A 16295-nucleotide genomic window follows, 5' to 3' on the forward strand; every position below is an offset into this window, starting at 1 on the left:
CCAGTTTCTTTGTGTCTTCCACACATTGGTTATTTTATGTCTTATTCTAGAGGGCATAAAATGGTATCTTACTGTGATCTTAATTTGCATTTCTCTGATGACTAAGGATGTTGAGCCTATTTTTATGCACTTATTAGTCAGAAGTCCTTTTAAAAGAATGTGATTTTTTTTTTTTTTTTTTTTTAGAATGTGATTTTCTTAAGAGTACTGGCCGTGCTTGCACGGAGCATCCTGCTCACTCTCTTGCTCTCCCTTCACCTGCTGCAAGAGACTTACAGCATCTCACTTAATGTTGGAATCACATACACACATTATAGTAAACATATGAAAACTCACTCCTATCTCACATATTATTTACACAAGAATGAAATCCTTGATCTAATTCCCTTGGGTAGATATGCTGTTGGAATTCAGAATTTTTCAGATTTTGAAATGATAATAGATTGCACATACCACATATTACATAATGCTTCCACAGGGGCTGGGGATAGTATTCATAGTCAAACACATTTCTATTTCTGCAGAAAAAAATATGAATATTCACACCAAGAGGAATAGAGATCATAAACAGCTTCAGGTTATGCTGTGCTGCCAAATCAGTTCACCCCAAACTAGCCAAAAAATTTTTCATTTTCAGAACTTTCTGGATTCCAGAATTGTGGATAAAGACTTGTGGGGCTATTTATATCAATGTAAGAGTTGAATAGGCTACCTGACAATGTTCAGGTTATTTGACATTTAATTAAATATTTATTAATTTTGAATTTTCTTTTTCTATTTTGGAGCCAATAACTTTTTCCCAAATATCAACCATCTAATAGGCTACTAGGAATCTCTTAAACTCTGTGCACTATGCCCCCAGTACAAACAAAATACTCCTGTTGATTTATGTAAACATGAGAAGGGACTCAGAAACAAGAGCAAAAACAAAAGAGTAGCATGAACTTGTAAGAACACTGAAAAAACGCTAATTTCCAGAATAAGTGAGTACTTAAGAATAATGCCAAAATGAGGAAGGAGAACATTTACTCAGTACCTGTGAAATATCCAGCACTGAGCTAACTTTTTTCAAATGCCATCTCTTTAATCACCATTCAAAACCTAATAAGAGGGTATTATTATCCTCATTTTGGAGATGAGATCAAATATTCAGAATTTAAGAGCTTTCCCCAGAATTAAACAGTCAGTATGTGATGGAACCAGGATTTGAATCTATGTCTTCCAAATCCAAGGTCAATACTCTTCTCATAATAATGTCTTGGTATATTCAGAATAGAATACATACAAAGAGAGTCATCCTTGGGGAAGAGATTTACATTTTTTTAATTGGGTAAAATAATTAAGCCAACTGGAGATAAGCAAAAATGACCAAGAGAATTGAATACTAACAAATAGGAAAGAGGAAAAAGACACTCAACTAATTTAAGAGATTTTATATCTCTAACCCTCAATGAGTTTTCATCAAAGGTTACATAAGAGTTTGCAGATATAATTTCAGAACCAAAGTTAGTAATAGTCACAAATCATGGAGAAAAGAAGGAGTATCTGATAATGCACAAACATTTTCCTTATTTCTAAAATTGGGGGAGGGGGGTAAATTCCAAAAACATTAGATCACTAAAGTTTGACCTCAGTCTTGAGCAAAACTCTTAAGTGGAATCCTAAACGAATGACTTATAGAGCACAACATAGTGATCACTATTTCACTAAAACCAATAAGCATACCAAAATAAGCCCATTTTCTCTTTTATATGGTTCTTTAACTGATTCTAAGAAAAGGGTCTTAAGTTAAAGTCTGTGGCTTGTGAACTTTGAAATCACACGCAAAATTTAGTGCATGTGAACATTTTTCTGGCTGGACAAAGGGTCTTTTAGCTTTCATTAGATTTTCAAAGTTGTAGACTCAGAGGCTTTTGTGATCTCATGGCAGTGAGAAAAAAATGAAGTCTCCGATCAGCCTGTGCACGTCCTGTGAGTCCTCTCTTGTCTCCATGGTGATCTCCTTTGCCTCTTGGTTGCTGGGTGCTCTGATGGTACCTGCTGCTTAAAATCTATCACTTGTGAATTCTGATCAGTCTTGGCTCTAATAGAGTTTTCCTTAACTGGTTTGATTCTACCTCCGCAATTGCTGTTGCTGTAGACCCTCTGAGCCTCATACAGGGCCTCCATCTGGCCTTGACAGTCTCCCCTACAGCCTCTCTTGCAGAGGTGCTTCATCCGCCTGAGGAATTTCTGGTGCCCTTCCATACCTCATGGGGACCAAAGGAGATGCAGGAGTGCTACCCCAGGCCCTCTCTCTGCCTCACCACTCTGTACTCTGCAACTTGCACTTACCAGACTGGCCCCACAGGAAATAACAGTCTCTTTCCAGGATCTCAAATGAATGATGGAGCACAGGCCTCCTCTGCTTTTGGCATTTCTCTCAACCTACCTAATCCCCTCTCAACCACACACATACACATGCACACACAGAGATTTCAGCACAGAGAATCAATGTGTGTGTGTGATCACACTTGAATGTTATTGCTTACTCCCTTCTCTCTTCTCTTTGTCCCATATTCTATCAGATCAGAAGAATTAGGATTTCCATTACCTTATACTGCAGAAGAGATGTTCCATAAGTCATATTCTTATAGGGGTAACATTTGTCCTTCCCCAGGTCTCTAATAGCAGAAGGGTTACAGAGAAAACTGATTTATGGGCCTGCTAGGAGGTAGATGTATGTGTGTTGGAAGGGAATGGTGAAGATTGAAAATTTCATAGCCTTAGTATTTTTAGACATTACCCAATTACACGTGATAATTGTCCTGAAATATTTGAAAGATGTGATCCAGAAGATAGAATTAACTTATTCTTTATTCTCTAATGGGCTGAAATACACCAGTGGTGTAAGCTACAGGAATGCAAATTTAGATTTTTTTAAAAACTTTCCAGTGACCAGAGGTTTTGTTCAAACATAAAATAAGATAGTATAAGAAATAGGGATGCCTAGGTGGCTCAGCGTTTGAGTGTCTGCCTGTGGCTTGGGGCATGATCCTGGAGTCCTGGGATGGAGTCCCACATCTGGCTCCCAGCATGGAGCCTGTTTCTGCCTCTGCCTCCATCTCTGCCTCTCTCTCTCTCTGGGTCTCTCATGAATAGCTAAATAAAATCTTTTTAAAAATTATCCCTTCCTTTAAAAAAAAAAAAGGATAATATAAGAAATAATGGGATGGTGTCACTGGAAATGTTAGTATTAAATCACAAGTTTGGATGGCTGCTGATCAAAGATACATAGGGGAAAAAATCCACCTTGGTTTAAAGATCATAATAAATGACCTTAAAATTACCTAAGGATACAGACTGTCATCTTTTTTTTTTCCAAATGAGATTTTAATCATTTCTCTTCTGACATTATTAGCAAGCAGACTGACATGTCTCTGAGTTGACCATCCACTACTCTCTCTATCTCAGACTAAAGGTAGCCAAAGACTTGAGGCTAGCAGTAGAGAGGAAAAGTCATATGCAAGGAATTGAAACACCAAACCCGTGTCACATATTGGCATGCAGTCTAAATTTACACTACTCATATGGTGTGGGATTCTTAAAAATTCACATACACACACGCACTCACACACACACACAAGAAATAACTGGACCTGATTAAAAATTCAAAGGCTATGTCCGAGACAAATGACAATTTTCTTTGTAGGGAAACTTCACAACCCAAGCATGTGAAATCCCCACTGAAATAATCTTCTGAAAATGAATTTACAATCAAGAGTTACAAATCATGAGGAAACAAACCACAAAACAAAGTTAGCAAAATAGTTAGCATACCAAGAACTAGATGTAATAAAACAATCTGAATGTAATGTAAAATAAGTATGTTCTATCAAAAGAAAATTCAGAAATCTCTACTTAACATGAATACTTTATTGAGCAAGGAACAAACTGTTGGAGAATAGGGAGACTTCCTTTTTTTTTTTTTTTTAAGATTTATTTATTTATTCATGAGAGACAGAGAGAGAGAGAGGCAGAGACACAGGCAGAGGGAGAAGCAGGCTGCATGCAGGGAGCCCGACGTGGGACTCGATCCCTGGTCTCCAGGATCACACCTTGGGCTGAAGGTGGCGCTAAAGTGCTGAGCCACCGGGGCTGCCCGGGAGACTTCCAATCTAAAGTAGTTAAACTCCAGTCTCAGCAGTTATAGCTCAGTTTATAAAGCATGAAAGCAGGAGTGCATTTTCTATTGTGTCCTGTACTAGAAACTTAGACTCTTTTTCATCCCAAGCTCACTTTGTAGCTAATTAGCTAGGGAGCATTTTTTTTCTTAGTAAGGTTTACACCCAACGTGGGGCTTAAACTCACTACCCCCAAAATCCAGAGTCGCAGGCTCCACTGATAGAGCCAACCAGGTGCCCTCCGGCTATAAAGCTTTAAAGTCATCCGGACAAGAAGAAATCTTGACTTTTTAAGGTCAGAGTAAGCGTTTGGGGAAATCAGGACAGTTTTAACTTTTGGTTGCATGATTATGAGTGTTTGGTCTAGGAATATATTCAAACTGTGGTCTCCATTTTGGTTTTGCTTTAACAGTTACAAATAATAAAAAATTAAAGAAATATTTGGATCCAAAATGAAAGAACAATACAAAAAAGAAAGAAAGAAAGAAAGAAAGAAAGAAAGAAAGAAAGAAAGAAAGAAAGAAGTTAGGGAGGGAGAATAGGAGGGAGGGAGGGAGGAAGGAACAAATGAGTCAAATAGATTGATTTCTTAAAAGAACCAAATAGAACTTACAGAAACAAAAAATATAATCACTGAAATTGAAAACTCAGTAGACAGATTAGATAATAGTTTAAATACAATTGAAAAGAAAATGTGTTACCTGGAAAGTAGATCTGAAAGAATTACTAGGGACATAGATAAATGGATGGAAAACATAAAAGAGGGATATAATAGGCAGAATAATGGTCCCCCAAGGATGTTCACATCCTTTTTTTTTTTAATTTATTTATTCATGAGAGACAGAGAGAGAGAGAGAGAGGCAGAGACATAGGCAGAGGGAGAAGCAGGCTCCATGCAGGGAGCCCGACGTAGGACTCGATGCCAGAACTCCAGAATCACGCCCTGGGCTGAAGGCGGGTGCTAAACCACCAAGCCACCCAGGGATCCCGGATGTTCACATCCTAATCTCTAGAACCTGTGAATATGTTACATGGAAAGGGGTGAATTAAGGTTGCAGATGGAATTAAATTGGCTAACTGGCTGACCTTGAGTAGGGAGAGTGTCCTGGATTATCCAGGTGGGCCCCTTGTAATCATCGAGGTCCTTAAAAGCGAAAGAGGAGAGAGAAGAGCATAGGAAGCAGAGAGATGGCTGTGTGAAAAAGACTTGCCAATGTTTCTGGCTTTAAAGATGGGAAAATGGGACCATGAACCTTCAAGGAATGCAGGCAGCCTCTAAAAACTGGAAAAGACAAGGAAATGAATTTGTTCCTAGAGCCTCCAGAGGGAATGAAGCTGTGGCAAAACATTGATTTTATCTCTGTGAGACTCATTTCAGACTTCTGGCCTACAAAAATGTAAAATAATAAATTTGTGTTTTTTAAAGCCAACTACGTTTATGATTTGTTACAATAGCAGTGGGAAACTAATATAAGAGGTTAAAGCCATGTGAAGTGAAAGGAATGAGCCAACATATATCTAATAAGAGAAAACACATAGAGGAAATATAGTATTTTTAAATGGCTGAGAATTTTCCAGAATTGAAGAGATGAGTCTTCAGATTGAGAAATCACACAAAAGTCTGAATGTGATACCTATCAACTAATCCACAACCATGAACATTGTAGTGAATTATATAAGAGATAAAGTCTTTTTTTTCTTAACTTTTAAAAATTTTCTTTAATTCAATTAATTAACATATAATGTATTATTGGCTTCAAAGGTAGAGGTCAGTGATTCATCAGTCTTATGTAATACTCAGTGCTCATTATATCATATCCCCTCCTTAATGTTCATCACACAGTTACCCCACCTCCCATCCCCTCCCCTCCAGCAATGCTCAGTTTGTTTCCTATAATTGAGAGTCTCTGGGATGCCTGGGTGGCTCAGCCATTGAGCATCTGCCTTCAGCTCAGGGCGTGGTCCCGGAGTCCTAAGATTGAGTCCCATATCGGGCTCCCTGTAAGGAGTCCGCTTCTCCCTCTGCCTGTGTCTCTGCCCCTCTCTGTGTGTCTCTCATGAATAAAAAAATTTTTTAAAAAGAGTCTCTTATGGTTGTCTCCCTCTAGGATTTCATCTTGTTTTTTCTTCTCTTCCTCTATGATCCTGTTTTGTTTCTTAAATTCCACATGAGTGAAATCATATAATTGTCTTTCTCTGATTCACTTATTTCTCTTAGCATAATATCCTTTAGTTCTATCCACGTCATCGCAAATGGCAAGATTTTTCTTTTTTCATGGCAGGGTAGTATTCTGTTGTATATACATACCACATCTTCATTATCCATTCATCTGTTGATGGACATCGAGGCTCTTTCCATAGTTTGGCTATTGTGGACACTACTGCTATAAACATTGGGGTGCAGGTGCCCCTTCAGATCACTACATTTGTATCTGTGGGGTAAATACCCAGTAATGCAATTGCTGGGTCATAGGGTAGCTCTATTTTCTTTTCTTTTTTTTTTTAAGATTTTATTTATTTATTCATAGAGACAGAGAGAGAGAGAGAGAGGCAGAGACACAGGCAGAGGGAGAAGCAGGCACCATACAGAGAGCCTGACATGGGACTCGATCCCGGGTCTCCAGGATCACGCCCTGGGCTGCAGGCAGCGCTAAACTGCTGCACCACCAGGGCTGCCCAGGGTAGCTCTATTTTCAACTTTTTGAGGAACCTCAATACTGTTTTCCAGAGTGTCTGCACCAGCATGCATTCCCACCAATAGTGTACAAGGGTTCCCTTTCTTAGCATCTTTGCCAACATCTGTTGTTTCCTGACTTGTTCATTTTAGCCATTCTGACCAGTGTGAGGTGGTATCTCATTCGGTTTTTATTTGTATTTCCTTGATGCCAAGTGATGTTGAACATTTTTTCATGTGTCTGTTGGCCATATGTATGTCTTCTTTAGAGAAATGTCTGTTCATGTCTTCTGCCCATTTCTTGATTGGATTATTTGTTCTTTGGGTGTTGAATTTGAAAAGTTCTCTATAGATTTTGCATATTAGCCCTTTATCTGATATGTCATTTGTTCGTTTCCTTTGCTGTGCAAAAGCTTTTTATCTTGATGAAGTTCAAATAGTTCTTTTTTGACTTTGTTTCCCTTGTCTTTGGAAACGTGTCTAGCAATAAGCTGCTGCAGTCAAGGTCAAAGAGATTGCTGCCTGTATTCTCCTCTAGGATTTTGATGAATCCCTGTCTCACATTTAGGTCTTTCATCCATTTTGAGTCTATTTTTGTGTATGGTGTGAGAAAATGGTCCAGTTTCATTCTTCTGCAAGGGCTGTCCAATTTTCCCAACACCATTTATTGAAGAGACTGTCTTTCTTCCATTGGATATTCTTGCCTGCTTTTTTGAAGATTAGTTGATCATAGAGTTGAGGGTCCATTTCTGGGTTCTCTATTCTGTTCCATTGCTCTATGTGTCTGTTTTTGTGCGTACCACACTGTCTTGATTATTACATCTTTGTAATAGAGTTTGAAGTCCAGAATTGTGGTTTTCTTTTTCAACATTCTTTGGCTATTTGAGGTCTTTTCTGGCTCCATACAAATTTTAGGATTATTTGTTCCAATTCTATGAAATAAGTTGATAGTTTGATAGGGAATGCATTGAATGTACAGATTGCTCTAGGTAGCATAGATATTTTAACAATATTTGTTGTTCTAATCCATGCACATGGAATATTTTTCCATTTCTTTGTCTTCCTCAATTTCTTTCATGAGTGTTCTATAGTTTCCTGAGTACAGATCTTTTGCCTCTTTGGTTAAGTTTATTCCTAGATATCTTATGGTTTGGAATAAGTAAATGGATTGACTCCTTAATTTTTTATAGGAGAAAAAGTCTTAAAAGCAAACAGACCCTCCAGCATGGGCAAGAACAAGACATCCAGGACTCTCTTTCCAGGAAGGTAACAAATGTCAGTGGTCAACCAATGCTATCAATATTCAAAATTAGACTCTAGGTGTGGCCTGTGATCCTTTAATCTAGGGATTCCCGGGTGCTGGCACACTCTCAGGGAAGAATTTAGACAAAGAAGATGGAAGGAAGCTGGTTCCACAAAAACAGATTCCCCTTCTTCCTTGTCCTCAGTCTTCTACTTCAAGGTAAGAAAGGGGCAACAACGGGGGAAAAAGCAAAGACTCTCTGTAGTTGAACACCTAGAAACTTCTTACAAATTTCCAATTCCCAGAGATTACCTAAAATGGGCATTCTTATTTCATAATTTTGTTTTAATAATGCCTGAATAGACTTTCCTTCTCTGAAAGATAGAAAATATCCTTCCAGAGATGTGCCACACAGGAACACTTCTATTTCTCTTCCCATGAACTATCCCTGATTGTCTTCTCTACCATTTAGCATAAGTGTCCATCCATCTTTCTACACACAGGTATAATTCTTTTTTTCTATAGCTATGAAACCCACCCCATTCTAGCAAAGTGCTCATTTCAAGCCATAACTTGCCCATCCACCTACAGAATCAAGTGCTCTAGGTTAGGTAAGATGCCAGAAGGTAGCAGGTGGAGAGTGAAAATGGAGTGTGCTTCTCTTTCAGGGAGTTAGCATGGTATAGTGGAAAGAACATGGGATTTGGAGACACACAAACCTAGGTTTGAATCTTGGTCCCTCACTTTGCTCCTTATTTAACCTTGGGCAAATTACCTGGCTTCTCTGAGCTCCAGTTTCCTCATATGTAAAACAGAACCTACCTTGCAGAGTGGTGAGGATTCAATGAGAGAAAGTGAGTAGCAGTGGCTGCCTGGCATTTGATAGGTATCAATAAATGTCATCTCTCCCACTTATACTGTCATATAACTTCTGGAAAGGGTCCATAGAGGAGGGCTGTACCAGTGGTGGCTTTAGGGGCCAGTACAAAAAAAGAGAAAGAAATTGTACACCTAGTCTACTCAGCAGAAAACATTAGAAATGTTCATCTGGTTACTCACAGACCATGCTTGACAAATAAATACTCATTGCTCATAGAATGATTCAAGGATTTAGCTGGAGAGCACTGTGACTCTGGGAATGGATAAAGCTCGATGTTCTTGGCACACAACCCTCTCTCTCATTCCAGGTTGTTATTCCTCTAACAAATTTCTACCAGTAGAGAATTGGAATATCTATTAGTCAGAAAAGGGGGGGAGGAAATACCTCAAAAGCCTCAAAGTAGAAAACTGATAGACAGTTGAGCAGCAAAATAGGGAGAAGGAAGGAAATAAGGGGCAGTGAAGATGAAACAGGTGCATTTCTTTGCCCCCTCCCCCCAGTGGAATCCTATCCGATGGCTATCACTGTCCCAGGGCTCAGTTTGCATATGGATTTGGGCATGCTTTGCATGGAAATAGAAACATTAGGAAGAAGGCCAGAGCCCTAACTCACCTTACCACATTAGCTTCCATCATTTGCCTTCCAGCCCAACCCACCTCCCTGGCCTTGGTAGGCAGCACCCAACCTCTGGGTGATCCTCCTCCCCATTCTCTATCTCCTCATTGGGGGTGTATGCTGCAGCAACAGCAAACAAATTAGGGTTCAGATCAAGTCCAGTTTCTGCCCTTTTATATATTTGACCTCAGGAATTTAATTCCTCTTATTGCATCTCAGTTGACTCATTTATTACATAAGGATAAAAATCATTTCTACGTGATAGAGGTTGGGAGGATTAAATGAGGTAATTTGTTTTAAGAGTTTAGACTATACCTGGCACATAGTCAATGCTCAATAAATTTTAGCTATCATTATTATCACAGGCAACCCCCAAGATCCTGTCATAAGGACCTTTCCTATAGGCAACATGAGACTTCCCTCCTTCTCACACATTCTATATCCACTACAGGAAAGGGCAGTACCTTCATCATCAACTGCTCAGGGTTTGGCCAGCATGGGGTGTACCCCACTGTTCTGGATTCAGCGTTTGACAGGAAGGCTTTCCGTCCAGTCACCAACTTCAGCATCCCCACTCTAGTCAATATCTCCTTCACTATGTCTGCCATCCTAGATGTGGTGAGTGCTGACCTCTCTGGCCCTTAATTTTTTCCCACCCTGGCAAGGCAACCCCAAAAGCCCTTGTCTGCATTGCAGCTTCCTCCATCATCGCTATATGTCATTTGCCCAATGGGGATCTCAAAGAAGCTGTGTCTGGTTCAACAGGATGAGATATAACAGCACATAGAAAATTTCTTTTCACCCAGTGATTCTTTACCCTGGCTGCATACCACTGTTCAGGCTCCACTCCCAGAGGTTCTGATTGGATGGAACCCAAACTTCAGTATTTTTAAGCTCCTCAAGTGATGCTAAGAGACAGCCAGGGTTGAGAAGTCCTCCTGTCAACTCTCCAACCCATGGCCCAACACATTGGTTTAATCAAGCTCTTGTACTTGATCTACATGTTGGTCTTGATCACAGCACTTTTACATACCCTGGGGGTTGGTAAACAAAAGTGAGGAGTGGGAGGAATGGACAGACTTCTTAACAGTACCATACTAGAAACAGGAAATTCTTTTGACAGGATGAACAACTACAGCTCTTGTCATCATTCCTGTGGCTGGAAATGGTATGGCCAATACTGTTTATTTTCTCTCTTCATTTATAATCAGAAAGGATTTTAAACAAAGATATAATTATGACCCTTATGTACCTAACAACATATCTTTGGAACACATGATGGAGAAGTTGAAAAATCTACAATGATGGTGAGAGGCTTCAATATACTGCTTTCAAAAATCAAGTAAAAAAAGAATAAAAATATTGTGGTTTTTAGCAGTTCAATTAAGAAACTTGATTTAGGGGCGCCTGCATGGCTCAGCTGGCAATATCAACTCTTGATATTGGCTCAGGTCTTGATCTCAGGGTCATGAGTTTAAGCCCACGCTGTCATGGGTCATGATGTTGAGCTCCACGCTGGACATGGAGCCTACTTAGAAAAAAAACAAAAAAGAAAGAAAGAAAAGAAAAAAACTTGATTTAATAAACATCAACCTTTGTGCCAACAAACATGTAGAATATCTTTTGACATGAATGGAATATTGTCCCACACTGACCATATTTTTGGCCACAAAGAAGATCTCAATAAAGTTGACAAAGCAGAAATTAACTAGACCACAATCTCTGATCACAATACAAGAAAATGAAACTAACCAGAAAAAGATAGCCCTCCCAAAGAAAACCTTATTTTCTGGGAATTTAAAATTAAACTTCCCGATAATTTGGCCTAACAAGAAAACAGGGGCGCCTGGGTGGCACAGTCAGTTAAGCATCCGACTCCTGCTTTTGGCTCAGGTTGTGATCTCAGAGTCATGACATAGAGCCCTGCACCAGATTTGGCACTTAGTTCAGAGTCTGCTTGAGACTCTCTCTCCCTCTCCCTCTGCCTCTTCCCACTGTGTGCACACTCATGCGTGCATGCTCTCTCTCTCTCTCTAATAAATAAATAAATCTTTAAAAAATAAAGAGAAAATAAAGCAAATAGAAATTATGAACTAATTAGAAATGAAGAGTCCTACATATGAAAATTTATGAATATAGCCAAAGTATATTATATATATATTTATATATAGCCAAAGTATAACTCAGTAGAAAATTTCTATCTTATGTGCATTAATTAGAAAACAAGAGGGGATGGGCAGCCTGGGTGGCTCAGCGGTTTAGCACCGCCTTCAGCCCCAGGCCTGATCCTGGAGACCCGGGATCGAGTCCCACGTCGGGATCCCTACGTGGAGCATGCTTCTCCCTCTGCCTTTGTCTCTGCCTCTCTCTCTCTCTGTCTCTCATAAATAAATAAAATCTTTAAAAAAAAAAAAAAAAAGAAAAGAAAACAAGAGGGGGAAAATGAAAGTAAATGAAATAAGTTTCCAATTTGAAAAGCTTGGTTGAAGGGAAGGAGAGGAATAATTGTAATGGTCACCTAATATTGCTCCCAAAGTGTAGTTACCAGATGGGCAGCACTGGTTTACTACACCAGCTGGAAATCTAGAAATGCACACAATCTTGGGTCTTGCCTAGTGTAACCAACCATCCCAGGATGCCCAAGACTGAGGAATTCTCAGTATGTGGAATTTCCAATGCTTAAACCAGCAAAATCCTCAGGATAAGTTAGTCACCCAATGTAGTGAATCAGCTTCTACAGTTCAATACAATCCCCAGGTGTTTTATATACAAAGTGAGATTTGAGAAGCACTGATCTAGTACAAGTCTTCATTTAATGTGCATAGAGCGGGATCCCTGGGTGGCGCAGCGGTTTGGCGCCTGCCTTTGACCCAGGGCGCGATCCTGGAGACCCGGGATCGAATCCCACGTCGGGCTCCCGGTGCATGGAGCCTGCTTCTCCCTCTGCCTGTCTCTGCCTCTCTCTCTCTCTCTCTCTCTCTCTCTCTCTCTCTGTGACTATCATAAATAAAAATAAAAATTTAAAAAAAAAATAATGTGCATAGAGCCCTCTGTTGTGGCTGTGGTTTCACAAACTGCAGCTGCTGTTGAAAGTGTCCTTAGACGAGACAAGCACATCCAAAATTGGACAATCCTTGGAAAAGAGAGTTAGGAAAGGTCATCCCAGAGACAAGGGAGGGTGGTGCCTGGTACCTGCCAAGGAGAGGAAGACCACTAAGTCTCTTGACTTCAAAGAACCCAAGGGTTCGTTCAAGATCTCCTTACAATAAAGACTGGTGAAAGGGGTCCGGAAGACAGTTGAAGCCATGCTATATACTAACACATAATACCTATGAACAACATTAGTTTCAAAATCCATTGATTAGCCTTATTTCATTTGATACTTACTAATCCCCTTATTTCACACTAAGGAAATTTTAGCTCAGAGAGACTAAGTTACTGATCTTTCAGCTCTGAATCTCATTCCTACTGAAGAAAGGAGGGGATTTCTCTGATCACCAGTAGTTTCTCACAGAAATGGGAAAGGAGAGGAATCAAAATTAATGAAGGAAAAAAAATTTATGAAGAAATGAACACAGAGTGTTTCAATTCTATTCTATCTGTAATTCTTATTTCTTGAAAAAAGCTAAAGTAAATTTATCAAAATATTTATTCTACAAAGTTTGAGTGACAGAAAAACATGCTTATTATACTATCTTATCTACTTTTGAAGTGCTTGAAATATTTCATAACTCTTAAAGAAAAATCAAAGGACAGGAAAAAATAGCCTCAATTCATATCAGGCTCTCACTTCTCCTCCACTGGGCTCTAGGTCTGGGATAACCCATTTATCAGATGGAACCCAGAAGAGTGTGAGGGCATCACGAAGATCAGTGTGGCAACCAAGAACCTATGGCTCCCAGACATTTTCATCGTTGAGTTGTGCGTATTAAGGGCTGGGAAAAGCCAGAGGGAAGCCCCATTTCCTGGAATCAGTAGAATTTACAATATACCATTGGAGCCACTATAAGTGGTCTTAGATGGCTGAGAAATGACCAAAAAGGTAAGAAGAAAAGCCGTAATACCTACATCCCACTCCATCTCTCTTACAGTATGGATATAGATAAAACCCCAAAAGATCTCACAGCATACGTAAGTAATGAAGGTCGCATCAGATATAAGAAACCCATGAAGGTGACCAGCATCTGTAACCTGGACATCTTCTACTTCCCTTTTGACCAGCAGAACTGCACACTCACCTTCAGCTCATTTCTCTACACAGGTAAGCTGCAGTGGAGTCTCAGGGATGTGGGTGAATGAGAGCAACCAATACAACAGAAAGTAAAATATAAAGAAATTATGAACAGATGGTGACCAAGGTGTATAGGTAAAGCAAAGATTAAGGCTCTATGGATGTTTAAATATTTTCCATAAAGGCAGAACCCAAATCTGTCTTGTTGATACCATTCCCTGTTGCAAAGTTTCTGCCATATGGTAGATACGCAAAAATATGTGTTTAATGAAAGGATGGAAAAAGAGAGTGCAGTTGAGTTGATAGGCAACTATATCCTTGGGAAATGACCTGGATTTCCCTTTCAGTGGAGAACATGTTACTGGGCATGGAGAAAGAAGTGTGGGAAATAGCAGACACGTCCCGGGACATCGTTCAAACACATGGAGAGTGGGAGCTCCTGGGCATCAACAAGGCCACCCCAAAGATGTCCCTGGGCACTAGCCTATATGATCAGATCATGTTCTATGTGAGTTCAGAGGTCCTTGCTTTTTCCTTCCTTGCTTGCTTCTACCCTTACCTAGAATTTCCACCAGGTGGGTATCTCCCAAGTTTCAGGGTTTCTCAGTTTTACTTCTGCCAGACCTGAACCTTTTCTCTTGGCTGCCTAGCCATGCTCTTTTCCCTAAAGCTCACTGCTCTGGCCTAACTCATCCCTGGCAGATTCTGTACTTAATTATGAAACTGCATTCTGCATACCTCTAGATCTCAGGGTAATCAGACCAACAGGAAAGGGAGAGATATGGAGCATCTAGGTGGCTCCATTGATTAAGCATCTGCCTTTGGCTCAGGTCATGATCTCAGGTTCTGGGATCCAGCCCCCAGTCAAGCTCCCTGCTCAGTAGGGAGTCTGCTTCTCTCTCTCCCTCTGCCCCTCCCTCTATGCATTCTCTCTCTCTCTCTCTCTCTATTTCTCTCTCTCTCTCTAAATAGATAAATAAAATGCTTATTTTATTTTAAATAAGAAAAAGAAAAGAAAGGCAGAGACATAATCACTACTATTCCTGGCAGCCTCCAAATACCTTATCCACTGCCTTCTCTTCCCTCTCCCAAGGTGGCCATCAGGCGCAGGCCCAGACTCTACATCATAAACCTTTTAGTGCCCAGTGGCTTCCTGATTGCCATCGATGCCCTCAGCTTCTACCTGCCAGCAGAAAGTGGAAATCGTGCTCCATTCAAGATAACTCTTCTGCTGGGCTACAAAGTCTTCCTGCTCATGATGAATGACTTACTCCCCACCAGTGGCACTCCTCTTATCAGTATGGCCTCCCTAGCCTTTGGGAAAAGGGTGGGAAGGATTGACTGAACTAGCTCAGTGGAGGGAGATATACTAGGAAAAGGAAGCTCTATGCCTGCTGGGGTGGGATTGGAAGAGAAGTCCTTAGTTGGTGCCTCTGGACCACATGTAGGCCTACCTTCCCTCCAGGTGTCTACTTTGCCCTGTGTCTGTCCCTGATGGTGGTCAGCCTGCTGGAGACCATTTTCATCACCTACCTGCTGCACCTGGCCACCACCCAGCCCCCACCCATGCCTCGGTGGCTCCACTCTCTGCTCCTCTACTGGGCCAACCCAAGGACATGTTGCCCCACTGCACCCCAGAAGATAAATAAAGGCATAGGCCTCCCCCCTGCCCATCTGCCTGGTAAGGGGAGTAGTCAGCACTGCCCACACTTCCTCTTCCCACAGCTCTGCTCATGCCTCCTTCCGTGGCCCCCTCCCTCCTCAGGTGCACTTCATGGCCCATGGCTGAGTCTCTTTCCCCCTGTAGGTGTGAAGGAGCCTGTGGAGTTGGTGAGAAAGGTGTCAGGTCCCAGAGAGGCAGAGTTAAATGGGTGTCCTGAGTCCACAAGGGCCCAGCAGGAAGATGAAGCTCAGAGGCAGCACTTGGTCAACTTGTGGGTGCAGTTCAGCCACATGATGGACACCCTGCTCTTCCGCCTCTACTTGCTCTTCATGGCAACCTCTGTGGTCACAGTCATTGTCCTCTGGAACATCTAGCATGATGTCTATCTTCTTCTGCAGATCCCAGGCAAGAACTGCTTCTGGCTTCCAGAGACCAGCCAGATCTTTACCCCTTATTGAGTATTGACTGTCATAGCCCAAAGATGACCAGTTCCCTGCTGCATTCCATGCTTCTCAATCCAGCCCCACTGATCAGTCTCAACCCAACTCCAGACATTTTCCTCTTGTATCTACATTGTGTTGGCTTCCCTCAGTCTTCCCATGTGGTTCTAGTCCTACTTCCTCTGCTTGCTTACTTGTCCCAATAAATCATTCTGCAGAGATCTCTGGTTCCTTGTCATATTTTCAGGTAGCAAATTAACTATTCAGAACTGATAGTTTCAAAATATCACCTGTGCATCCCTCTGCCTCTGATAAAATTTTGATGCTATAACAAACTCTTCTCTTACCTTCAAGTTCAACAACTCTCTTGTTCGGGAAGTTTTAAT

The 16295-nt window shown here is 40.8% G+C and overlaps 1 protein-coding gene across 2 annotated transcripts; it reads left to right on the forward strand.

Moving 5' to 3' along the window:
* The first annotated feature begins 8232 nt into the window (after nt 1-8232).
* Nucleotides 8233-16104, forward strand: LOC100856260 (5-hydroxytryptamine receptor 3E). 2 transcript variants are annotated; one of them, XM_038583518.1, is made up of 9 exons: nt 8233-8299; nt 10027-10193; nt 10699-10743; nt 13387-13496; nt 13667-13836; nt 14154-14314; nt 14900-15104; nt 15272-15487; nt 15614-16104. In XM_038583518.1, exons 1-9 carry the CDS (start codon nt 8233-8235, stop codon nt 15841-15843), a joined length of 1371 nt encoding a protein of 456 aa, XP_038439446.1. In that variant the 3' UTR covers nt 15844-16104. The 2 variants fall into 2 exon arrangements, with proteins under 2 accessions (XP_038439446.1, XP_038439447.1); XM_038583519.1 differs by lacking the exon at nt 10699-10743.
* The last annotated feature ends 191 nt before the right edge of the window (nt 16105-16295 follow it).

The sequence above is a fragment of the Canis lupus genome, chromosome 34 (assembly GCF_011100685.1).
Source record: "Canis lupus familiaris isolate Mischka breed German Shepherd chromosome 34, alternate assembly UU_Cfam_GSD_1.0, whole genome shotgun sequence".
In the NCBI taxonomy this organism is placed as follows: domain Eukaryota; kingdom Metazoa; phylum Chordata; class Mammalia; order Carnivora; family Canidae; genus Canis; species Canis lupus.

Excerpts from the sequence above, each read along its gene's own strand:
- LOC100856260 (XM_038583518.1), top strand. The coding sequence starts at position 8,233 with ATGGAAGGAAGCTGGTTCCACAAAAACAGATTCCCCTTCTTCCTTGTC. Across the intron at positions 8,300-10,026 it reads CCTCAGTCTTCTACTTCAAG|GAAAGGGCAGTACCTTCATC; the intron begins GTAAGAAAGGGG and ends TATCCACTACAG. Across the intron at positions 13,497-13,666 it reads GACATTTTCATCGTTGAGTT|TATGGATATAGATAAAACCC; the intron begins GTGCGTATTAAG and ends TCTCTCTTACAG.